General features: G+C 37.4%; 1 protein-coding gene across 3 annotated transcripts in view; it reads left to right on the top strand.

Moving 5' to 3' along the window:
• Positions 1-25,745, top strand: part of DPY19L4 (dpy-19 like 4) — a 67,021-nt gene that overhangs the window by 781 nt on the left and 40,495 nt on the right. For all 3 annotated transcript variants that reach the window (XM_047088940.1, XM_047088939.1, XM_047088938.1), the window contains exons 2-6: positions 3,798-3,908; positions 12,355-12,479; positions 14,681-14,771; positions 15,623-15,744; positions 15,849-15,994. In XM_047088940.1, the coding sequence (XP_046944896.1) occupies positions 3,798-3,908; positions 12,355-12,479; positions 14,681-14,771; positions 15,623-15,744; positions 15,849-15,994 (595 nt within the window). The remainder of the gene's footprint in view (positions 1-3,797; positions 3,909-12,354; positions 12,480-14,680; positions 14,772-15,622; positions 15,745-15,848; positions 15,995-25,745) is intronic.

Genomic DNA, 25,745 nt, shown 5'->3' with positions numbered 1-25,745 from the left:
ATATTTAAAATGATAAGTATGAGAGACAATTGGGGAGTTGGAGGAATTGATCAGCTAGTGATAGATATCACAGGAAGCATTCATGGCATAACAACTTCATAATACCCGTGCTAGTGTCAGGAACAGGTCTATTTGATGGTGTCGCTTGACTGAGCAGTTAGATTTTGCATCCTGGTGGGAAGCATGACTTTTTACTTCCTTGAGTGCGGTTGTGAATGTGATCTCATTTAGACTTAAACCTTTATTGAACCAAGAGTGCAAGGAGGGAATTTCAAGAATTCGGTGGAAAGTGATATTTAAAACATTGTTTATTGCTCTTTGGCTTTCTGCCTTGTCTCTGTCTATGCTCACACTGACTTCATTATCTGCCTCCTCTTTTTTGAGTTTTCAGAGTGTTAAAGCTGATCTAAATTTAAGACACTCTTCCTAATATACAACTTCAAAACCAGTGCTGTTTGTAGTTGATAAGGGATAAGTAATTCCATTTGTTACCTTGGTTTTATTTTTGGTTGCAGTAGTTTAAAACATTTCTTGATTTTTTTTTTCCTTTTCTGACTACTTGCAAATCTGTGGAGTAGGTTGATAAGCTAGCTTGTATGTTTCCATGAGCCCTTTCATGCTTAATCTAAAGCAGGAAAAAAGTACTGCAATACTAAAAGTCTTTAATATTTTGCATCATGCAAAATGAGAAATTGCTTTAGGATATTATAGTTACACTTAATTAAATCAATACCACACTATTCTGTAAAATTTACTCATGGGATAAAAAAGGAAAAATGATTTTTCATTGTAGAATTACAGATAAGCAAATACGTGTTAAATGGAACAATTAATGGATTGAAGTTTTCTTAAAATATAGTTTCATTCAACAAATTTTTCAATTCTGTGAACATTTGGTGCCTACTATGTTAGGTGCTGGGATATAATAGTCAGCAATGAATAATTATATTCTTATTAAAATAATGCTAGTAATGATAATATTTATAGCAAACATGTCTGTGTGCTAGGCATTATTTTGTGTGCCTTACGTTTATTTGGCCCTCTAAATTTTTTCAAAATACATATTATCTTAAAATTAGTCTACATGGTGTATTTTACTTGTATCCATATCTTCCCTAGATCCCTTTTTTGTTATCATTCACATTCACGTGGATCCTTTTCATTGTCCCACTGTTACTCCACGTACATAATTTTGAGAATCTCATCTTATGAAAAATGTCTTTCTTGATGCAGTAGAGCCTCAGGTTGTTCATACTTAAGGCTTCCTGAAAGAAATATTAGAACAAACAAGTGACAACTCTGAATACAGCAGTATTAACACTTCATGTGGAATAGTTTGGATGGACATTTGCTGCCCTATTTGTAGCTCTGCTCACTATCTCATGTGAAGATCGCTGGACCAGAGACTGAAATACTGGGTTATTTTTGTGGCTATGTTGTCATTTTCGTTTTATTTTTTAAGTTTATTTATTTATTTTGAGAGAGAGAGTGTGCAAACGAACCATGGGGGAGGGGCCGAGAGAGAGGGAGCGATAGAGAACCCCAGGCAGGCTCTGCATTGCACTGTCAGCACAACGCTGGATGCAGGGCTCGAACTCCCTAACTGTGAGATTGTAATCTGAGCCTGAGTTGGGTACTTAACCAACTTAAGTGCCCCTTTATGTTATCATTTTCATTTAGTTTGACTTTAAAAAAATATGTATTTGTTTATTTTGAGAGAGAGTGCATGTAAGGGCAGAGAGAGAGAGAGAAAGAAAGAATCTTAAGCAGGCTCTGTGCCGTGACCACAGAGCTCATGGTTCATGAGATCATGGCCTGAGCTGAGATCAAGAGTTCTATGCTTGGGGCACCTGGGTGGCTCACTCAGTTAAGCGCCTGACTTCGGCTCAGGTCATGATCTCACGGTTTGTGGGTTTGAGCCCACGTCGGGCTCTGTGCTGACAGCTCAGAGCCTGGAGCCTGCTTCGGATTCTGTGTCTCCCTCTGTCTCTGCCCCTCCCCTGCTCACACTGTGTCTCTGTCTCTCAAAAGTGAACAAACGTTTTAAAAATTTAAAAAGAAAAAAGTTTTATGCTTAACTGACTGAGCCACCCAGGTGCTCCTAATGTTTTTGAGACAGAGACAGAGCACAAGTGGGGGAGAGCTTAACCGACTGAGCCACCCAGGTGCCCCTTGTTGGGTGCTTTTAACTTTTCTTTTATCACAGAGCAGGGGAAAACAAATTTTTTTTTAGTTTATTTAATTTATTTTGAGAGAGAGGGAGAGAGGGAGAATCCCAAGCAGGCTCCGTGCTGTCAGCATGAACCATGAACATCATGATCGGAGCAGAAACCAATAGGGGCACCTGGCTGACTTAGTTGGAGGAGCATGCAGCTTTGTTTCTCAGGGGCATGAGTTCAAGCACCATTTGGGTATAGACATTTAGAAAAAAATAAATTAAGAAAATGTGTATTTGTTTTTTCATTTTCCACAGTAAAGCTAGAGGATTTTTTAAAGGAATTTTTAAAAGTTTTATTTATTTAAGTAATATCTGCACCCCACATGGTGTTCAAACCCATGACCCCAAGATCAGGCGTCACGTGCTCCTCCGACTGAGCCAACCTGGTGCCCCTCCACTGTAAAGGTAGAACCCTTCATCTGATCAACAGTAGCTGATTCATTTTCCTTTTGTGACTTGTCTTTTTAGGCTCACATTTCATAGCCTAAAGTCATTCCTAAGAGAAAAGAAAACTCTCCTCTGCTCCGTTAAGAAGGAAATAAATTCTTGAACCATCTTATAAGGTTGGGAGGACAGTCTGCACCTACACGGCAGTCATAGTCGACTCTATAAGATAATTAATTCTAGGAAGGAAACGTAGTTAGGTTGAATATAGTAAATTCTTGTTTCATTCGGAATTTAGTTTACTAGTTTGGAGGTACTTTTTGCTTTACATTTTTTTTTATTTAATTTTTTTTTAATGTTTATTTATTTTTGAAACAGAGAGAGACACAGCATGAGTGGTGAAGGGGCAGAGAGAGAGAGGGAGACACAGAATCCCAAGCAGGCTCCAGGCTCCAGGCTCTGAGCTGTCAGCACAGAGCCTGACGCGGGGCTCGAACTCACGGACCGTGAGATCATGACCTGAGCCAAAGTCGGATGCTTAACCGACTGAGCCACCCAGGCGCCCCTTGCTTTACATTTTTTATCAGACATAGAAAGGGTAGTCTAATATTGGGAAATTTTCTGACAACTTCCCACATATAGGGATATTTATAGGTTCAGCCTATTTCTAACACCTAAATCTATAAAACAATCTATTACAATGGCAATACCATAGCACTGAAATTCTGCAGAGCTTGCAGGATTATTTTAAAAATGAAGTATAATTTTATGATCAATGTATTTTATTATATTCAAATTTTAAAAAATGGTTAATCCTTGAATGATGAATGTGATACTCTCAGGTAACTAGAATATTATGCTAATGTATTAAATAACACCTGTTCCCCAGTCATTCTAGAAAGGAGTTTACTTATTTTGGGATATTTTGAAAATAACATTATCTCAGGAGAAGAGCTTGTTGATTTATCACTAGGACTCTGAAAGCATAGATGGCAGACAGAACCTAAATTTTTTTTTTTTTGTATGAAAGATTGTTTTTCAAGAAGTGCTAAAATAATTGTGGAAAAAAGTTATCTTTGATACTAAAAGATCTCTATGTGACTCATTGCCCTATTATAATAAAAGTGAATTCGTTTGGATTACAGATTAGAACAGCTTGATACACATGTTGCAATAACTTCTTAAATATTTTAAGGACCAACTGTAGAACTGCGCCAGAGAAGAAAGCTGAAGTCTTCAGAAAATAAGGAATCTGCCAAAGAAGAGAAAATTCGCGATACTCCAATGCCTGAAAGAGCTCCAAAACGTAAGTTAGATAAATTTGTTTTCATGCTACTATAAAAATGTTTTTTTTATACATTAGGTAGTATATTTTATATTAATGTTTTAAATGTTTATGCCTATTTTGAGATTAATTGTATGGTGTTGGCAGTCAACTTTCATAGGTTTTGTTGTAGAACAAACCCTAAATCTCACTGGCTTACAAAAGACACTTATTTCTGACTAATGTTACGTGTTGTGGCTGCAGGTTGGCTGGTTTAGCTTCATGTATCTTGAAGGAACAGCCCCTATTTGGGATATGGTTTTCTTATGGCAGAAAAAAAGAACAGGGGAACAGGCAGAATCATTCAGTGTCTCTTAAAGTTTCTGTTGAACTGGCACACCGTTACTTGTAGTCACATTCTGTTGACCCAAGTAAGTCACGTAAGTCACATAATTAATCCAGACAATGAGATGGAGAAGTATACTCTGACTACAGGGATGCATTGCAAGTCACATGGTAGTGGACAGAGATGAATAATCTTTTTATAAGAAAGGACAAAATAAGTGGGAATAATAATAACAGTCTACCACATTCTGTCCTTTTAGTCATAAATATTTGCTTTTCTCCGTCAGACAAAATACTCTCACTACCTCTCTGACCCAGGAAGACACTCAGTCTTACCCGGTCATGGCATCAGTCTTGAGGCCCAAGGTCTTGTTCAGGGCCAGCTATGATTCATTCTAGTCCAGAGACCCATGAATTAAAAAGATAAATTATGTGCTCTGTGTCAGGGGTCTCCAAGACCACCCCCGTTTGGTGATGAGCTAGAAGGACTTACAGCCTCAGAATATTTACAGCTGTGATTTATTACAGTGAACAGTACAAAACAAAATCAGCAAAGGGAAAGGTCTGTGGGCTAAAATCTGTAAGATCTAGGCATAAGCTTCCCTGATTCCTTTCCTAATGGAGTTACACAAGATGTGCTTAACTCCTTCAAGCATCAAATTGTGACATTTGTAAAGTTTTGTCTACCAGGGAAGCTCGTTAATGGCTCTGCACAGAATGTGTGTGTGTGTGTGTGTGTGTTTTAATTTATTTTGAGATAGACTGCGAGTAGGGGAGGGGCATAGAGAGAGTGAGAGAGAGAATCCCAAGCAGGCTCTGCACTGTCAGAGCAGAGCCTGATGCAGGGCTTGAACTCACAGACTGTGAGATTGTGACCTGGGCTGAAGTTGGACACTTAACCGACTGAGCCACCCAGGGTCCCCTGCACAGAGTTTTTACTGTTAGCTGGTCGCCATACCTTTTCCTACCACATACCCAAACTAGATTCCCAGAAGGAAAGCAATGAGCATGAACCACATTGTTTGTACAAACAGGTCAGGTACAGTAAACTAACATGAGAGAATGGTGATAACCCTCCTGAAATCCAAGTTCCCAGATTCCAGCAGAGTTTACCTTGTGAGCAGACCTTTCTTGGCAAAATAATTGTAGAGCTGCTATGCTACGTTAACTTTTCTTTCCTCAGAGGAAGAGAGACGTACATCAGCCACTGGTTCACAGCAGTTTTGAAATCCTACAAGATAAATATGAGGTCTTACTCTGGTGTAGGGATGTTTCTTGATTAGGCCCCAGTTGTTTACCTTGGGAGTAGCTTCATTATTCTGTGTGGTCCTTGAGTCCACCCTCTAGAGGTCCTTCCTTTTCTGTTATCCTGCTGAACCATATATGAAGATGGCTTTGGAGAACATGCCATCCTTAGGGACTGAAATGCCTTCTCAAATTGCTTCTTGCCCATAAAGAGTCGAAGGCACATTTATATATATTTTTCTCAAATAAGGTAAAGGCAGTGGGTCATCTATAGATCTAGTTTAGGGGCTAGCAGCAAGAAAATTTTTTGGAAGCTGGAAAAATAATAATCTATGTTATGCAGTGACAAAACATTTGTATGTGTTTCTTGTGAATAGTTACAATTTTAATACTAAATTTTTTTATTATTTTAGGTAACAAGATTATAAAACAGAATGTTACTAGAGTGCCTTGTTTATCAGCTGCATTTGATTACAAGAAAGATGAATTTAAAACATTTGGCCTATTTGCAAGCGGGAATGAAGAGAAAAATAGAGAATCCAAAATTTCTGGGACTTGTAGTGTTGAGTTAGAACTGTCTATTTCAGCTAGTAAAATCGAGAAAATTGAGAAGTACTTTGAGTAACAAAGGCTGATTAAGATGAATCCTCAGGGCAATGACTAAATCAGGGGCATGGCTGTCAGCACATAGTTTGTTAAAATATATGAATGCATTAAGGTATTTCCTAGTAAATCCTTTCAGTTGGATAAAGTAAGATAGAGTGTGGTTCTACAAAAGCTCAAATACATGTAGTTAAACCTTGCCAAGACTCATCTAGAAATAAAATTGTGGTTACAGTAGTCCCCCACCTTATCCAGTAGTTTCAGTTTCCATGGATTCAGTTATCTGGTCAATCAGAGTTTGAAAGCAGATGATCTGCTTTCTGATGCATTGTCAAAGTATGTACTGTTAGCAGTGTAATGCTATGTCACACTCACAATGCCTTGTCATTCTTCTCACTTCATCTCATCACATGGGAATTTTATCATCTCCTATCATCACAAGAAGTAAAGTGAGTACAGTACAATAAGATATTTTAAGAGAGAGACCATGTTCACATAACTTTTATTACAGCATATTGTTATAGTTATATTTTATTATTAGCTATTGTTAATCTCTTACTGTGTCTAATTAATAAATTGAACTTTATCCTAGGTGTGTATGTATAGGAAAAAACATAGCATATCTAGGGTTCACTACTAGAATTCAGTTTGAGGCATCTGCTAAGGATCTTGGAATATATCCCCCACAGACGGTGGGGAGGGGGACTACTGTGTAGTTGTTGGAACATGGAACTGAATAGAATCAAGTAGGTAAAAAGCTAACAAAATTGTTTTTTTCTTTGCAAAAATAAGTGATTTAACTGTTAAAAATTAAGGTATAGGCATACCGCCTTTAATTGTGCTTCATGTTGTACTTTGCAGATTATCTTTTTTTTCTGTTTTGTTTGTTTTTTTTGTTTTTAAATGTTTATTTATTTTTGAGAGACAGAGCGTGAGAGGAGCAGAGAGAGAGGGAGACACAGAATCTAAAGCAGGGTCCAGGCTCTGAGCTGTCAGCACAGAGCCCGATGCGGGGCTCGAACCCACGAACCTGAGATCATGACCTGAGCCGAAGTCGGAGGCTTAACCGACTGAGCCACCCAGGCGCCCATGTTTTTTTGTTTTTTTAATGAATTGAAGGTTAGTGGCAAGCAAGTCTATTGGCTCCATTTTTCCAACACCGTTTGCTAACTTTATGTCTCTGTGTCACATTTTGTTAATTCTTGCAGTGTATTATCATTGTATTTCTTGTGGTGATCTGTGATCAGTGATTGTGACTCATTGACAGCTCAGGTGATGGTTAGCTTATTTTAGCGTTAATTAAGATAGGTATGTTGTTTTTAGAGATGTAATGTTATCGCACACTTAATAGGCTACAGTATAGTGTAAACATAACTTTTATATATACTGGGAAACCAAAAAAATTAATTTGATTCACTTTATGACAGTATTCACTTTATTGTAGTGGTCTGGAACTGCACTGAGGTATAGCTGTATAGTTAACATATTAAAAAATGCCCAGAATCTTAGGTGTTTTATTAAATGAGTTTTGACATCTTAGTCCAATTAACAAGATACAGAACATTTCCGTTATCCCAGAAAGTTTCTTTGTATCCCTTCCAGTAGATTTTCCCTGTACCCCCTAAGACAACTACTCTTCGGATACTTATCAATATTGATTAATTAGTTTTGCATGTTGTAGAATTTCATGTAAGTGGAATCATACAACATGGGTGCTTTTGTGTCTGGATTCTTTCACTTAGCATTTTATCCTTTAAAAATATAATCATTTTGGGGCGCCTGGGTGGCTCAGTTGGTTAAGCATCCGACTTCGAAGGGCTCAGGTCATGATCTCGCGGTCCGTGGGTTCGAGCCCCGCGTCGGACTCTGTGCTGACAGCTCAGAGCCTGGAGCCTGTTTCAGATTCTGTGTCTCCCTCTTTCTCTGACCCTCCCCTGTTCATGCTCTCTCTCTGTCTCAAAAATAAATAAATATTAAAACAAATTAAAAAAATATATATATATATAATCATTTTGAGATTCATTCATGTTGCTGTAATTTTCTAACTATTTTCTTGTTGGACATTTGAGTAGTTTTCAGTATTTAGCTATTATGAATAAGGCTTCTGTGAACATAGTTCTACAGATATTTTTGTGGACATTTGTTCTTTTTTTTCTGTTAGGTAAATATCTAGGAGAATTGCCTGCTAAGCTTTTGAGAGATGTACTGTTTTGTTTTTTGTTTGCTTTTTTTTTTAACGTTTATCTGTTTTTTGAGAGAGAGAGAAAGAGAGAACGTGAGTGGGGGAGGGGCAGAGAGAGAGAGGGAGACGGAATCCAAAGCAGGCTCCTCACTCTGAGCTGTCAGCACAGAGCCTGACGTGGGACTTGTACTCACAGACCGTGAGACCATGACCTGAGCCAAAGTTGGACATTTAACTGAGCCACCCAGGCACCCCAAGAGAGATGTACTATTAAAAGAACTATCAGCCTAAATTTAAGAGGATGCAACTATTCAGATCTTAAAATGATGTATACATGCAGGAAACAAGCTGAATAAGCTGCTCTTAGGATATTTTTCTTGAAAAGCAGTGAGAGTGTTTTGCCTTTGGGCAGGAAATGAGTGTTTGTGATGAGTGGGGCAGACCCTGGTGGACTCTTTTACTGTTCCCAAATATTTGCTCCCTTCCCTAAAATGAATTATCCATTCCTTCCCATTGCCTAAAATGAATTATCCATTCCTTCCCATTGCCATGTGATTTGGAGCGCAGTCTCTGAAGCAGTGTTTACTTCACTACCTCATTGTCAGGCTTATCCACGTGACTCATGTGGACCAATGGGATGTGAGTGGAAGCAACACTGTACTAGTTTTGACCAGAAACTGTAAGAGGCATTGTATGCTCTGCCTGTTCTCCTGCTCTTTTCCTCATGAGAATAGCATGTCTCAAATAGGGATTGACCCCAATCTGGAACTCTGAAGAAGATCCAAGAAGAACCACAGCTAATCTGAAGTCTGGAATTGGGTGGAGAGTCACTGCAGACCCAATACCAACAAGTAGCATAAGTGAGAACTAAACCTTTATTTTGTAAGCCACTAATAATTTGGGGTACCTTTTTTTTTAATCACAGCAAAGCTTACTAATAGAGTGGTTATTTAAAACATTTTGGAAAATACAATATAAGAAAGATTAAATTAAACAATCTAGAGATAACTAGAGATAACTACTATAAAATAGTATTTCCCCCTGACTACAAAAATATATTTTTAGGGCAGAAAATGTGGAAAATGGAGAAAAGTATAATAAAAATAAAATATATGAATAATGCCAGTAGATGGAACTACTCTTAAAAGTTTTGGCAAGTATTGCTTATATTTTTTTCAATGCAGTTATACTTTTCCTTTTCTTTCCTTTTTTTTTTTTAACTTTTTGTGAAATTGAATCTTACATTTCTTTTTCTAACATGTCATTAGATTTTTCGTTAGCTTTAAATATTACTTAACTATGACCTGTGTTACTGATACAGACATTTATGTAGTGCTCTTTTTTTTATTCCATTTTTGACTCTTCACAAAAAACTTTGAAAACAGCATATTTAGTATTAAGGTAAGACATTTATGGGGCGCCTGGGTGGTGCAGTCGGTTAAGCGTCCGACTTCAGCCAGGTCACGATCTCGCAGTCCGGGAGTTCGAGCCCCGCGTCAGGCTCTGGGCTGATGGCTCGGAGCCTGGAGCCTGTTTCCGATTCTGTGTCTCCCTCTCTCTCTGCCCCTCCCCCGTTCATGCTCTGTCTCTCTCTGTCCCAAAAATAAATAAAAACGTTGGAAAAAAAAAAATTTTAAGGTAAGACATTTATATGTAGGATTTGGTTTACATACTTTTTATAATAGCCCCAGATAATTAGGGTTAATTTGCCATTATCTAAGACTTAATGAAAAAAACAGGAAGAGATACATGTTCAGAAACTTGGAAGAACTTTTGTTAAATGCCACCATTGATAAGTTTCCTTACCAGTTTTTTATAGTTCATATTATGTCAACATTGCTTTAAATGACTATCTTATATATTTTTGCACATATATTTCAACCATAATAGCTAGTATTTACTGAGCTCTTACTATGTGCCAGGCCAAATGCTTTACACATGCTGTTGAAAACAGTAATTTTATTTATTATTTTGAAATGTTTATTTATTTTGAGGGCCAGAGAGCAAGCAGGGGAGGGGCAGAGACAGAGGGAGAGAGAGAATCCCAAACAGCCTCCACACTGTCAGCATAGAGTCTGATACAGGGCTTGAACTCATGAATTGTGAGATCATGACCTGAGCCAAAATCCAGAGTTGGACGCTTCACTGACTGATCCAGCGAGGTGCCTCTGAAAACAGTAGTTTTAAAATGATTTTGTTATACTGATACTAATATTTGATTTATTGAGTAGTGTTTCTAAAGCATTGTTTTTAATAAAATTTTTTATTTATTTTTTTAACGTTTATTTATTTTTGAGACAGAGAGAGACAGAGCATGAACGGGGGAGGATCAGAGAGAGGGAGACACAGAATCTGAAACAGGCTCCAGGCTCTGAGCTGTCAGCACAGAGCCCGACGCGGGGCTCGAACTCACGGAGCGTGAGATCATGACCTGAGCCGAAGTCGGCCGCTCAACCGACTGAGCCACCCAGGCTCCCCTCTAAAGCATTTTGAATATAATTCTCATAGACTTACTGATATCTTTTTTAAAAGTAATCTGTACACCTAACATGGGGCTTGAACTCACAGCCCTGAGATCTAGAGTCCCATGCTCTACTGATTGAGCCAGCCAGGTGCCCTGACTTAGTGATATCTAACTATTTAGTCTGCTTAATGTCTCTAGTATTATATGAAAACTAGTATTTATTAAATAATATTTTGAAAATGGTTAAGATTTTAGTTTAGCTAAACGAACAAATCAGCAAGTTGAGTTTTTTACAGACCTGTCAGTCATTCAGTAACAGAACACTGGACTTTGGGCCCTTACGCCTTGTTATTCCTAATAGCTATAGCAGGACCAAATCATCCTGTGTGTAGAAAATCCAAATGTGTTTTATGTTGTTTCATCAAGAAGTAGTTATATATATGTAACAGTTGTATATGATGTTTTAAATACATAATCATCAAAGATCATTGAATTATATACTTTAAATGGCTATATAATATGTAAATTATTCCTCAAGAAAAAAAACTCCTTGATAAGGAAAAGCTATCAATAGTAATTCTGAATGAACCCCTATCTTTCCTTTAGATATTTTGTAGTACATTACTTTTATTCTTTCTTTTGATTAATAGATTTTAACTTTTGAAACCTTTTTTGATTTATAGAAGAACTGAACAGATAGTGTAGAGTTCCCTTGTTATACCCTCCCTCTGCCCACACAGTTTTCCCTCTTATTAACATTTTATATTAGTATGGTATACTTGTTATAATTAACAAAACAATGTTGATACACTTATTTTTATTTTATTTTTATTTTTAAGTTTATTTATTTTGAGAGAAAGCAAGCTGGGGAGGGGCGGGGGGGGGAGAGAGAGAGAGAGAGAGAGAGAGAGAATGAATGAGAATCCCAAACAGGCTCCACACTGTGGGACAGAGCCCGACGCAGGTCTCAAACTCATGACCCATGAGATCATGATGTGAGCCAAAGTCAGAGGTTTAACCAACTGAGCCACCCAGGTGCTCCGATACAGTATTTTTAACTAAAGTCCACACTTTATTCAGATTTGTTTAGTTATTACCTAATGTCCTTTTTCTGTTCCAGGATCCTACATTACATTTAGTTGACATTACATTTAGACTCCTCTTGGCTGTGGCAGTTTTTTTAGGCTTTCCTTGTTTTTAGTGACCTTGACAGTTTTGAAGAGTACTGGTCAGGTATATTTAGGATGCCCCTTGATTGGAATTTGCTGTTTTTCTCATTAGATTAAGGTTCTAGATTTGGGGGAGGAAGAACAGAGAGTTGGTTACTTTTTAAAAATAGAAGTGTGGGGCGCCTGGGTGGCGCAGTCAGTTAAGCGTCCGACATCAGCCAGGTCACGATCTCGCGGTCTGTGAGTTCGAGCCCCGCGTCAGGCTCTGGGCTGATGGCTCGGAGCCTGGAGCCTGTTTCCGATTCTGTGTCTCCCTCTCTCTCTGCCCCTCCCCCGTTCATGCTCTGTTTCTCTCTGTCCCAAAAAAAATAAATAAAAAACGTTGAAAAAAAATTTAAAAAAATAAATAAATAAATAAAAGTAGAAGTGCATAAATATAAATATCATCTACATCTGATTACTTTTAATATGCTTTTTCAGATGTATTATTTCAGCGCTTTGCAAAGATTTTCATTGGCTGTCTTGCAGCAGTTACTAGTGGTATGATGTATGCTCTGTATTTATCAGCATACCATGAACGGAAATTCTGGTTTTCCAACAGGCAGGTAAGAAGAAAGAATTTTGAGCATATGGAAGTTGCTTTAGTATTTAATTTTAACTTAAGTAATGTGTTTTACAGGGAGCCAAAATATATGTATGATAAGTATGAAAAGTGCTTTCTTATTTACAGCCATTAGAAACAAAATGGTGTAGAAGCTGTTTTAACATAGTCACAGGGTCAACCTTGAAAAATGTAATACAGTATATTTCAAGGCCATAGAATAGAGACTATGGGTTTCTAAACTAAGGGTGCTTTCCTTCATGTAACTAGCTTATCAGGAGTTTTTGAAGACAGTGAAATGTTACAGTTTAGTCAGTCTTTTAGTTTATGGAGTTTACATTTCAGAAACAGTCTATAGAAATTTCAGTGAAATATTTTAATTTTTAGATGACATGATTAGAATGTTTTTGGGGGATTGGAAATGATTAACATGCATGACAGTATTTATTAAGTTGTCTCTTACATATTAGTATGATTAATGTTTGGTTTTAAGTCATGTGCATTTCACAGACTCTTTAGGCCCTATAGTTACTTAATTCATAATTTAGCCTTTGAATAAGTTTGTTCTCAGACTTAACTTCACAATCAGATACATCTTTAATATGCGTTGACAAAGTTCACAGTGTTATCACTTGACTCTGGAGACTTTTCTTTTTGGTCCAAGCTGTTTTGTAGTAGTAGTAGTCGTTGCCTTCGTCAAACTGACTAAATGTTTTTAAGCCGTTGATTGACCTAATCCCACCAAAACATTTAGCTGAATAATTATTTGTATAGTCTTGACAAAAGCTATTACTGTAGTATATCCTCTGTTTCCTTGAAAATGTTATGCAGATTAACCATTAGTAGTTCTCAATACTGGATGTACAATAAAGTCATCTGATGAGCTTTCAAAACATAACCTCCCTCACAGACTCTTAGGAGGGGTACTGGGGAGTATCTGGGATCAGTATTTCAAAATATTTCCAAGCAGTTGTGTTATTATAGGCAGAATTGAGAACAACCAAAGGTTTGAAAATATAGAAGGCATACATCAAGAACCTTGTTTTTTAAAACCTTGTATATGAGCCAGGAACATTGACAATACCTGGGAGCTTTTTCAGAATCGCAGATTCTCAGGCCCTACTTTAGAATCAGAATCTAATCAGAGATCTTTTAATAAGATCTCTAGGAGTTTCATATACACATTAAATCTGAGAAGCATTGATCAAAAGTTTACATCTTTGAAATCTTAGAAACAAATTGTTTCCATTCATAAAGAATCATTTTAAGGAAATATATTTAATGAACTCCAAATGAGGGGGAAAAATTCACTGGTCAAATAGATATGGGAAAGGTTTTCTCTTTTGAGATTCACCATGCATAACATATACTGAAACTCTTAAAAGTCTTGCAGTAAAGAAACCCACTAATTTTCTTTCATGCGACCTTTTCACAACTCATTTAACCATAGAACTATTTTATTTACTTATTTTTTTAACTATAGAACTCTTACGTAACACTCATTTATATCTTAGCAAGTTCTGTTGATCAGATCTTGGGGAAGCTGGTCTGATATCTTTTGTATTAATTGATAAATATTCATGAAAATAAAGAAGTTGCATTTTCAAAGACTATAGATTTATGAAACCTTGATTCATCTTGAAATGCACAATTTTTCAGAGTTTTTGAATTACCTATATTCTTGGCTCTGTATAGCCCAATTTTAGGAAATTTAAGATTTACTTACATTACTGGAAGTTCATTTGAAAAGCACTGATTAGGTGTCTGCTGCTCTTGAAAATACTAGTTAAGAGTTTGCAATTCTGGATACATAAGGAAGTGGAATAGCAATAGAAAATACTGGTTTCTTCTTAAACTTATCTTTTTCTTATGCACTTTAACACCTCAACCATCATTTTTTATTACCTGCCTTACTATTCTTGCTGTCCTTAGGGCATTTTTCTTCTTTTCCTTGTATGTAATAGGTAAATGACTTATGACCTACAATCCATTTTAAACCTTAGGTGTTTCATTAAAATGATTGCCAGATTATTGAAAAGTTTAACCTCCTTAATGTGACTACTAATGATTAAAGGAAAATTCAAACATGTCTTTGAGTAAAATGATAAATGCATAGCATTAATTTAGAAGACGAGGAGAGAAAAAGAAGATTACAGTTGAAATTTAGGACACTGGTATTTAAATAATCATTTCATTTTCTTTTAGGAACTCGAACGAGAAATCACATTTCAAGGTGACAGTGCCATTTATTATTCTTATTATAAAGATATGTTAAAAGCGCCCTCATTTGAAAGAGGTATGATAACCACATTTGTATCTTTTTAAATTACACTCTGCCTCCAACGTGGGGCTCAAACTCAGGAACCTGAGATCAAGAGTCATACGTTCTACCAACTGAGCCAGCCAGGCACCCCTCACATTTGTATTTTTAATAACAATGTTTTTTAGGGGCGCCTGGGTGGCTCAGCTGGTTAAGCGCCCGGCTTCGGCTCAGGTCGTGATCTCGCAGTCCATGAGTTCGAGCCCCACATCAGGCTCTGTGCTGACAGCTCAAAGCCTGGAGCCTGCCTCAGGTTCTGTGTCTCCCTCTCTCTCTGCCCCTCTCCTGCTCATGCTCTGTCTCCTTCTCTCAAAAATAAATGAACATTAAAAAAAAATTTTTTTTAAATAACATTTTTCTAAAATAAAACATTGTTCTATGTGTGAGCACTTGAATGTGGAAAATTGTCTCAGAATAGAAGTATTACTCTTTTGGGGCGCCTGGGTGGCTCAGTCAGTTAAGTGTCCAACTTCAAGCTCAGGTCATGATCTCACAGTTTGTGAGTTCGAGCCCCGCATCAGGCTCTGTACTGACAGCTCAGAGCCTGGAGCCTGCTTTGGATTCTGTGTCTCCCTCTCTCTCTCTGCCCCTCCCCTGCTTGCTCTCTGTTTGTCTCTCTTTCTCTCTCAAAACTAAATAAATATTAAAAAAAATTATAAAAAAAGTATTACTCTTTTTTATACTTAATAAAGACATTGGAAAAATGAGGCACAGTGTATTGTATTTTGAGATTTTTCTTAATAACTTAAAATATTTAATGACCTCTGACATGTTTAATTATTTTAAAGCAGAATCAATAATCTGGAGAAAAATTTTTCTGTCTCTAGGTGTTTATGAATTGACACACAATAACAAAACTGTATCTCTGAAGACTATAAATGCAGTGCAGCAAATGTCTCTATATCCAGAACTTATCGCCAGTGTTTTGTATCAAGCAACTGGTAGCAATGTATGTTTTCTTTTGACTTTAATATTTATTTTCTTACATGTTTATGAATCATTAAAATTATTTAATGTTCTATTATCTTTTCTTTTTTTTTTTTTGCCAATTAGGAGATTATTGAGCCAGTATACTTCTATATTGGCATTGTTTTTGGATTGCAAGGAATATACGTTACTGCTTTATTTGTTACAAGTTGGCTTATGAGTGGAACATGGCTAGCAGGAATGCTTACTGTTGCATGGTTCATTATTAACAGGTAAAAGATGTTTTCTTAATTAAGTTTTACAGTTTTTTATGGCTGTGGTATTTGGTTCTAAAAACGCCATCCCCCAAATATTCTACATCCTAATCCCAACCTGTAAATATGATGAGATATCATTCCTGGTTATGTTATGTTATGTTATATGGCACAGTTGACCTTAAGATATGAAGATTACGTGGTGGACCTGATACAATCATATGAGCCCTTAAAAGTGGAGATCTTTCTCCACTTGGTGCAGAAGGGGAGGTCAGAGATATTTGAAGCATGAGACAGGTTGCCGTGCTGTTGCTGGATTGAGGTGAGAAGGAAATGAATTTTGCCAGCAACCATCGAACCTGTGAAAAGACCACAAGCCCTGCATGAGTATGGCAGCCCTGGCAGGTGCTTTGATTTTAGCTTAGGGAGGCCCTGAGCAAAGTATCCAGAGGAACTGGGGTAGGTTTTTTAGCTAATTTGTGTTGTTTTAAGCCTATACATTTGTGGTCATTTGTTATGCAACAATTGAGGACTAATAAACTCACCTTGTATCTCTGTATTTTCAGACGTAGTAACATTGGCATATATGGATGTGCCTTTTCTTTCCCTACTTATTTATTTATTTTAAGTTTTTATTTATTTTGAGAGAGAGAGTGCAAGTAGTGGAGGGGCAGAGAGAGAGAGAATTCTAAGCAGGCTCCACACTGGTAGAGCGGAGCCCAGTGTGGGGCTCAAAGTCATGAGCCTTGAGTTCATGACCTTAGCCGAAGTCAGATGCTTAACTGACTGAGCTACCTAGGTGCCTCTTTCCTCTTTTATTTAAAATTGATGATACGATTTCATGAAAAGAAGGAAGAGGCATCAGATCACTATTTTTTTTTTCAACATTTATTTATTTTGAGAGAGTGAGAGAGAGAGAGAGAGAGAGAGAGAGAGAGAATCCCAAGCAGGTTCCACACTGTCCTCGTGGGGCCCAACACGGAGTTTGATCTCACAAACCTTAAGATTGTGACCTGAGCCAAAATCAAGAGTCAGAGGCTTAACCGACTAAACCCCCTAGGTACCCAAGATATATCACTATTAAGTTAACCACCACAGATAAGAATTCTATGTTAATCTGTCACAGAGTGCTTTGAATTAGTAAATCCATCCCTTTTGGTGATCAAAGCAGTCTCAGTTCTTTAATAGTAAGTAAAAAGAGAATAAGCAATGGGGTTTCTTTGAAATGGAGGGCTGATTTGAGACATAAAAATTTTCTTGGCATTGGTCAGTGTCAAAGATTTAATTCTGAATTATGGGTATTTTTTCTCTCCATAGCACTTTTCTCCCCTAACATTTATCGTGACTAAATTTTTATTTTTTTATTATTAAAATTTTTTTTTAACATTTATTTATTTTTGAGAGACAGAGCACAAGCGGGGAAGGGGCAGAGAGAGATGGAGACACAGATTCCGAGGCAGACTGTAGGCTCTGGGCTGTTAGCACAGAGCCTGACGTGGGGCTTGAACTCACAAACCATGAGATCATAACCTGAGCCAAAGTTGGATGCTTAACTGATGGAGCCACCCAGGCGCCCCATCATGACTAAATTTCTAAAAAATGAAACATTTCTTCTGTTACAACATTTTCTTTTGGCAATTCCCAAATAAAAAATATGATACTTTTCAAGTTATTGAGACTCAGCATTAAGGGCTATATCTCTTACTGGGCTTTGTTTATATTTAGAGTCATATGCTGCCAATAATTTGATATAAAGCATATTTTAAAAATCTTCCTTAGAAGTTTTAAAGTATAGCTGTTCAGCTTTATGGCTTAAACCTATTTCTTCTTATTATTTTTATTTTTATTTTTTATTTTTTTAAAGTAAGTTCTATACCCAACATGGGGTTTCAATTCACAGCCCCGGGATTGAGTCGCATGCTGTACTGACTGAGCCAGCCAGGTGCCCCTAAACATATTTCTTCTTAAAAACAGGAATGAACCAAACTTTATTATTACAAAAACAGTATATGTATGTTATGGAAAATTAAAACCAGCAAAAACAGAATAATAACTTTACATTCCCACCACCTGGAGATCACTCGCCATTGTTTATACCTCGGTGTCTATACTTTTGGATCTTTTTCTATGTGAGTATGTATGTGTATGTGTATATAGTGTATTTGTGTGTGTATTTTTTTTGTCAGAATGAAATATATTACACCTACTGTTTTATATGCTGCTTTCTTTATTCAGCAGTCTACCTTTCCAATAACTTTTTTTTTTTAAAGTAAACTCTATGCCCAACATGGGGCTTGAACTCACAACCCAGAGATCAAGAGTCATGTGCTGTACCGACTGAACCCCTCCACTTCAATAACTTTTTTTTTTTTAAGTAGGGTCCACACCCAATGTGGGGCTTGAACTCAGGACCTTGAGATCAAGAGTCAGATGCTGTACTGACTAAACCATCCAGGCAGGCTCCCCTCAATAACTTTTTATCTTACCTCTTACCCGTGTTGACCTCAGAATATCCCAAAAAGCTGGTTTGTCCAAACCAGCATTTAATCCAGGACCACATATTGCATCTGGTTGTTATGTTCTTTAATTCTTTTTTTCAAGATTTAAGAAAAAAATGTTGATTTATTTTTGAGAAAAGAGAGAGAGCGGAGTGAGGGGGTGGCAGAGAGAGAGGGAGACAGAGGATCCAAAGTGGGCCCTGCACTGAGAGTGGAGAGACTGATGCAGGGCTCAAACTCACGAACCTGTGAGATCATGACTTGAGCCAGGGTCAGATGCTTAACCCACTGAGCCAGCCAGGTGCCCCTCCTTATTTCTCTTTAAATCTAACGTAATCCCTTTTTTCTGTTGAAGAGACCAAGTCAGTTATCCTACAGAATATCCCACCTTATGGATTTCTCTTGTTGCTTCCTGTGGTGTCATCTAGCTTTTCCCTCTATTCCTTGTGTTTCTATAACCTGGAAGTTATATCCAAAGGCTTGATGAGTTCAAGGTAAACAGTTCTAGTTAGAATATATCATAGGTGGTATGTTTTTCGTGTTCCATGATATTTAAAGGTTACAAGGTATTTACTTGGCCTGCCCCTAGTGAGTCTGAGATTGCTGCTTTGGGGAATGACAGATTTCTTCATTGAATAGTGTGACTAGAAAATAATCTGTGCCCTTTTCAATGTTAACCATTTAGCTAAGGGTTGTAACTCTAGTTGATAATCTGCTGAAATTAGTAATTACATTAGGGTTTATTAAATTATATGTTTCTATTTTCATTAGCTAGATTCTTCTTCAAAAGGTAAAATTTTTCTTTATTAATGAAGGTTCTTTGGTTACCTTTAAATACAGTTACTATTAGAAAGTCAGGGGGCACCTGGGTGGCTCAGTCAGTTAAGTGTCAGACTCTTGATTTCAGCTCAGATCATGATCTCAGCGGTCATAAGCCCTGGTTGGGCTCCACGCTGAGTGGCTCCGTGCTTAAGATTCTCTTTCTCTTGGGGCGCCTGGACGGTTGGGCAGCCGACTTTGGCTCAGGTCATGATCTCATGGTTTGTGAGTTCAAGCCCCATGTCGGGCTCTGTGTTGACAGCTCAGACCCTGGAGCCTGCTTCAGATTCTGTGTTTCCATCTCTCTCTGCCCCTCCCCTGCTTACGCTCTGTCTCTGTCTCTCTCTCTCTCTCAAAAATAAAAATAAAATAAAATAAACCTATAAAAAAAAAGATTCTATTAGAGTTCATTCTATTCAGAGTTCATTCTATTAGAGTTCATTGTTAGAAATTTAATAGCCCACTCAAAGTATTTCAGAACTCATAGACTAGGTCTAGAAAGTCTTGCTTTTTAGAATGAAATGTATTTAGTATAAAACTAGCATTATTTAAAATAATAAAAGGATTGTTTTCTTCATTATGTGATGTATTAGTTATTGCTGCATAAAAATCACCCTAAAACTTAACAGCTTAAAACAAACATTATGTCACAGTTTCTGGTGGTCAGGAATCCACAGTGGCTTAACTGGGTGGTTCTGGTTCAGGGCCTGTTATGAGGGTGCAGTCAAGAGTTGTTTAAGGGTATAAACATTTGAAGGTTTGACTGGCCTGGACCATCTACTTCCAAGCTCATTCATGTGACTTTTTACAAGAAACCTTGGTTCTTTAGCTGGTTGTTGGCCCGGGAGACTTTAATTTTTCAACACACAAGCCTCACCATAGGGCTGCTCACAGCTTGGCTGCTGGCTTTCTTTATAGTGAGTGATCCAAAAGAGTGTGGAGTGAGTGTGCTGTAGTGGAAGCCAGATATCTTTTTTTTTTTTTTTTTAATGTTTATTTATTTTTGAGACAGAGAGAGACAGAACATTAACGGGGGAGGGTCAGAGAGAGAGGGAGACACAGAATTTGAAGCAGGCTCCAGGCTCTGAGCTGTCAGCACAGAGCCCGACGTGGGACTCAAACTCACAGACTGTGAGATCATGACCTGAACCGAAGTCAGAGGCTCAACCGACTGAGCCACCCAGGCGCCCCTCCAGATCTCTTTTAAAACTTAATTATCAGAAATGATAGGACGTTACTCTGCCATATTCTGTTGATCATGCAGACTAACTCCAGTGCATTATGGGAAGTAACTACACAGGGTGTTAATACTAGGAGGCAGGGACCATTGCAGACCATCTTGGAGACTGGCTACTACAGGCAGGGAACTTTTTGTTTTTTGAGTAGGCTCCACGCCCAGCACAGGGCTCAAACTCATGACCCTGAGATCAAGAGTCATATACTCTACAGACTGAGACAGCCAGGCACCCAGCAGTGAACTTTTAATATTCATTTTGTTTAATTTCTAGATCTATCTTTATCTTCATCAGAAATTTGAAGAGGGGAAGCCCAGGCAATTTTTCCTTGTAAAAATAATGGCATTAAAGACTCCTTGCCACATGTTTAAAGTTCATTTGTTTATTTTGAGAGAGAGAGAGAGCGAGCAGGGGAGGGGCAGAGAGAGAATCCCAAGCAAGCTCTGTGCTCTCAGCGTGGACTGAACCACCCTGGTGCCCCCCAAATGAAAGTGTTTTAGAGCTCTTAGTGAGAATTGTAAGGAAATTGCCTTATTTAATGACACATTGTATCCTGGGTACCTAGAGCAGGAGTTAGGTAGACAATTTGTGATATATTCTGCTAAAATGTATCTTTTGGCAATTAAAATATTCTTAACAAGTAGCTTTTATTTGTTTTGCATTTCATTCATTTTTTATTGATATATATTTTATACTGGAAAATATATTTTAATGCTATGAAAGATAACTTGCTTTTTTTTTTATTCAGCAGCTTTAGAGTTTATATATGAATACCTAGAAAAGTATAAAAAGGTATTAGTCATTCCATTATATTATGATTATTCGTAGTGTTCTTAGTTGTATTTTGTATTACTTGTTTCTTAACACCAGAAGGGAAAAGAAGTATTCTAAAACTAAAAAATGTAGGCATACTAGAAAATTTGAGGAAATTTTAGGAAACAGCACTGTATAGACAGTAGTGAGGGAAAACTCAGTGGCGAATGACTCCCTCTTAACAGACGTGATCACCAAAATAGGGTAACCAAAACCAGGCTTTACACATAAACAATATGGAAGAGTCCTACTGATCTTCTCATCTACAAATATATACCTGGGTATCACTTTCAGTGAAAACATATTTATATTTGAAGAACAAAGAAGAAATGTGTAGGATTAAGTGTACTACTGGGTGGTTCAGTCAGTTGAGTGTCCGACTTCGGCTCAGGTTATGATCTCGTGGTTTGTGGGTTCGAGCCCCGCATCTGGCTCTGCTCTGACAGCTTAGAGTTTGGAGCCTGCTTTGGATTCTGTCTCCTTCTCTCTCTACCCCTCCCAACTCACGCTCTGTCGCTCTCAAAAATAAATAAACCTTAAAAAAAATGTATGTTAAAGTTAGTCTTTGGCCCCCAAAAAAGTAATTGTACATTGGTAATAATAAAGAGGTTAGGTGCAAGGAAATATCCATGACGTAGAGGTACAGCTAACGGAAAATAACGGTAACACATGATGCTGGTTCTGTTGTGATGGTATTGGTATACTCAGAATGCTCATGGAGGTATAAGCTTTTTAAATTTTAGGTGGTAGTCTTCCCCAAGAATTCCATTTTATCACAAGACAGTAATCCAGAAAAGGAGGGAAATAACATGAAAAATTAGAAAACCATCTGAATATAGGAGAATGGTTAGGTAAATTGTAATACATCAGTGCAAGGCAATATGCTGCCATTGGAAGTTATACTGATACTGTGTAAATGTTTTTCATCTTTCACACATTATACATTGACATACCAAACTGTTTTATATGTTATCCAACTCAGCATTTCTTGGACTTCAGTTCTATATATTTAAAACTTAATTCTCATGGATTCCATGTACTGACATAAATAATTTGAATTCTGTAATGCTACTTACATATAAAACAAAACTAGGTAATTGCTGCATATACTTAAAAGCACTTATGCTACTATAAAACTGAAACCAATCGGGGTACCTGGGTGGCTCAGTCGGTTAAGCATCTGACTTCAGCTCAGGTCATGATCTCACAGTTTGTGGGTTCAAGCCCCACATCAGGGTCTGTGCTGACCGCTTGCTCACAGCTTGGAGCCTGCTTCAGATTCTTTGTCTCTTTGTCTCCCTGCCCCTCCCCCGCTCATGCTTTGTCTCATTCTGTTTCTCAAAAATAAATAAATGTAAAAAAAATTTTTTTAATAAATAAAACTGAAACCAATCTATTAATGAAATAATGAGCCAGCAAAATATTAACTGAAAAGATAAATTTAACATAAAAAATGATATTTTGCTAAAACCAGATTTCTACTATCTGTGTAAATATGGTACCATTCCAGCAGGTTCTTTTGAATATGGTAAACCTACACAGCTGGGTACTGTGAGATGACTCACTTCTCATCATGTTGCTCTCTTGTCTACTATGGAATCTTTTTTTTTTTTTTTTTTTTTAACCATAGTGATCATGACATCGTTTTGTTTTTATTTGACAGTATACCATTTAGTATTACAGTCATCTCCCCCTCCCCCCCCCAATTAACTCAAGCCAATTGAAGTAATGCTATATTGCCAACTACATTGTTAACACAAACACGGAAGCGAGTACTGAAATCCAGATTAGGCTTATACCATGACGTGTCTAAAATGAAAATTCAAAGGGTGCTTGGCTGGATCAGTTGGTGGAACGTGCGACTCTTAATCTCAGGGTCATGAGTTCAAGACCTACATTGGGTGTAGCGATTACTTTAAAAAAAGAAAGAAAATTGAAAATGAAACCAGGGCTTCCTGATTTCTGTGAATGTATCAATAGGCCTATGCATCCTAGGTGATTTAACTAGTTATTATTTTAAACTACTGGTTTGTGCTGCTCTAGACTCTGCCACTGGGGGAGAAAAAGTGGGTCTCATCTGATTTAGTCACTTACTTCCTACTATTAGCCTTCTGTTCCTCACAAGGACCAAACATGGTAAAGGCAAGAGAGAGTAGCTCAGGTGTTCAGCAAGGTAGCAGTGGGGAGGCTTGTGTAGGTGAAGAGGGTAACTGGTAGAGATCCTACTCAGTCTGTGTTGCAACAACTCCCCTTCTCCAGTGCAGAGTTTTAAAGATTTTCACTGTACTGATCTGTGATTTAGGCAGGGATAGTGAGTAAACCTTCAGAAAGGTGACTGCTGGGTCCAGCTTCCCAATTCTGGGCTGATGGAGTGGCTGATAGATATCCTCTCCCTCCTCCCCACGTCCTGCCTTATGACACGTGAATCTCTTATTTGTCTTTAGAGAGTTAACTTCCATAATTTCTCAGAGATAATATTATATGAGAATAGATGGTCTTTAAAATACATGATATTCAGTAAATGGTATTGGAATAATTATCTGGAAAAGAAATCTTGTTGCATCAATACTAAAGTAAATTCCAAGTGGATTAGAGTTAAAAGTAAATAGTGAAACCAATAATTACTATACAGAAACATTGGTTCATGTTTTAAAATTCTTTGTAAAAGATAAGATCTGAAACAATGTAAGTGTATGACAATAGAAATTGGTTATGTTAATGATAAATCTATACGATGATGTGTCCTGGCCATTAAATATTCTTGAACTGTATTTATTGACACATATGTTATGGAAAGATGCTCATTAGATATTAAGTGAAAAGTGGTCCATTACAGAATTATAAAAGAGCCAAGATCTAATACCGTTTACTAAGCTGTAGATATACTGCTAAGTTAATATTTACAGCTTTTATTTTGTTTGATCTTCATGTATGATCCTGTTTTTTTCCATATATATGTATTCAATCACATATATATTCATAGACAAGTTTTCTTATAATACTTTTTAACTGTTTTACTGAGGTATAACTGTCATAAAATGTACATATTTAAAGTATACAGTTTGATCAGTTCAGGCATTTAGACACACTCTTGAACCCATCAATAAAATCAATGTAATAAACATACCTATCACCTCCAAAAGTTTCTTTGAGCCTCCCTGTAATGCTTCCTTCTTTCTTCTTCTTACCTCACCTCTACGAACTGTTCCATTGTCCCCAGAAAACCAGGAATCTGCTTTCTGTCACTATAGTTTTCATTTTATAGAATTTTAAATTTATTTTTATTTTTTTATTTTAGAGAGAGAGCGAGAGTGGGGGAGAGGGGCATAGAGAGAGAGGGAATCCCAAACAGGCTCCACACTCAGCATGGAGCCCAACGTGGGGCTCAATCTCATGACCCTGGGATCAATCTTAGCCGAAATGAAGAGTCAGACACTCACCTAACTGAGCCATCCAGGCACCCCTCATTTTCCAGAATTTTACTTAATAAAGTCATATAGCATATACTTTTTGGTCTTTTTTTTTTTTTTTAACTCAGCATAATTATTTTGAGACTCATGTATATTGGGCATATCAATAGTTCATTCCTTTTCATTGCTGAGACGTATCCTATATCACAGTTTGATGGAACTAACTTACATGCAAATACATTCACCTCTATTATTTAGGAGAATTAATACAACAATTTTCACAAAAATTTTAAAGCAGTAGCACCTTTGTTTCTGTGTAGAAAAAAAACATTGAGCGTGAGTCCTAAATTTGGTGATTGTTGGAAAGGTAATTCTCTTGAGGTGTGAGGATATGCCCAGGAGACAACATGCTGTAGCGCAGATTGAGAAGAAACCTAGGAAGAGCCTGGAAAGACATTCTGTATTCGGCATTTAAGGGTTTCTGGATATATCACGTGAAGGATTACTGTAATGGTAATTCCTGGGAACTGCTGATTGAAAAGATTATTAGACTAGATATCAGAAGATGCATTGTAATCCCAGTTGTGCCAGCTATATGACATTGATTAAGTCACATCACCTCTCTGAACTTCATATTCTTTACATAAGGGAGGATAAGAACCTTGGGCCTGTCAGGCCTGCTAATTATGTAATGCAGATTGTATTCTAGAGAAGAGTAGCCATCTATCTCATTAAGGGAAGAGAGGGTAGGAGCTGAAATCTAGTGTCCTCTTCGACAAGTTGTGTGCCTTAACATGAGGCGTATCTGCTCAGAGCAGAAAGACTTTTTCAGATTTTCACAGTTGCCCATCTATTCACCAAGCAGTGTACAACCACACTGAGTCTTCCTGGAAGGGAGGAAAGAGGGGTTGAATGAGGTGCTTAATTTGCTCCAGGTGCTGTATAGACCGTAGTGGCTCTGTCTATGTCTACCTCACAGGATTGTTACAGAGAA

Source organism: Lynx rufus, unplaced genomic scaffold, assembly GCF_022079265.1.
Source record: "Lynx rufus isolate CCGP_SWC_20201006 ecotype Redwood Valley unplaced genomic scaffold, mLynRuf1.p SCAF_26, whole genome shotgun sequence".
NCBI lineage: Eukaryota > Metazoa > Chordata > Mammalia > Carnivora > Felidae > Lynx > Lynx rufus.
The sequence above is the reverse complement of the archived record's forward strand: the minus strand, read 5'-3'. Positions and strand labels throughout refer to the sequence as shown.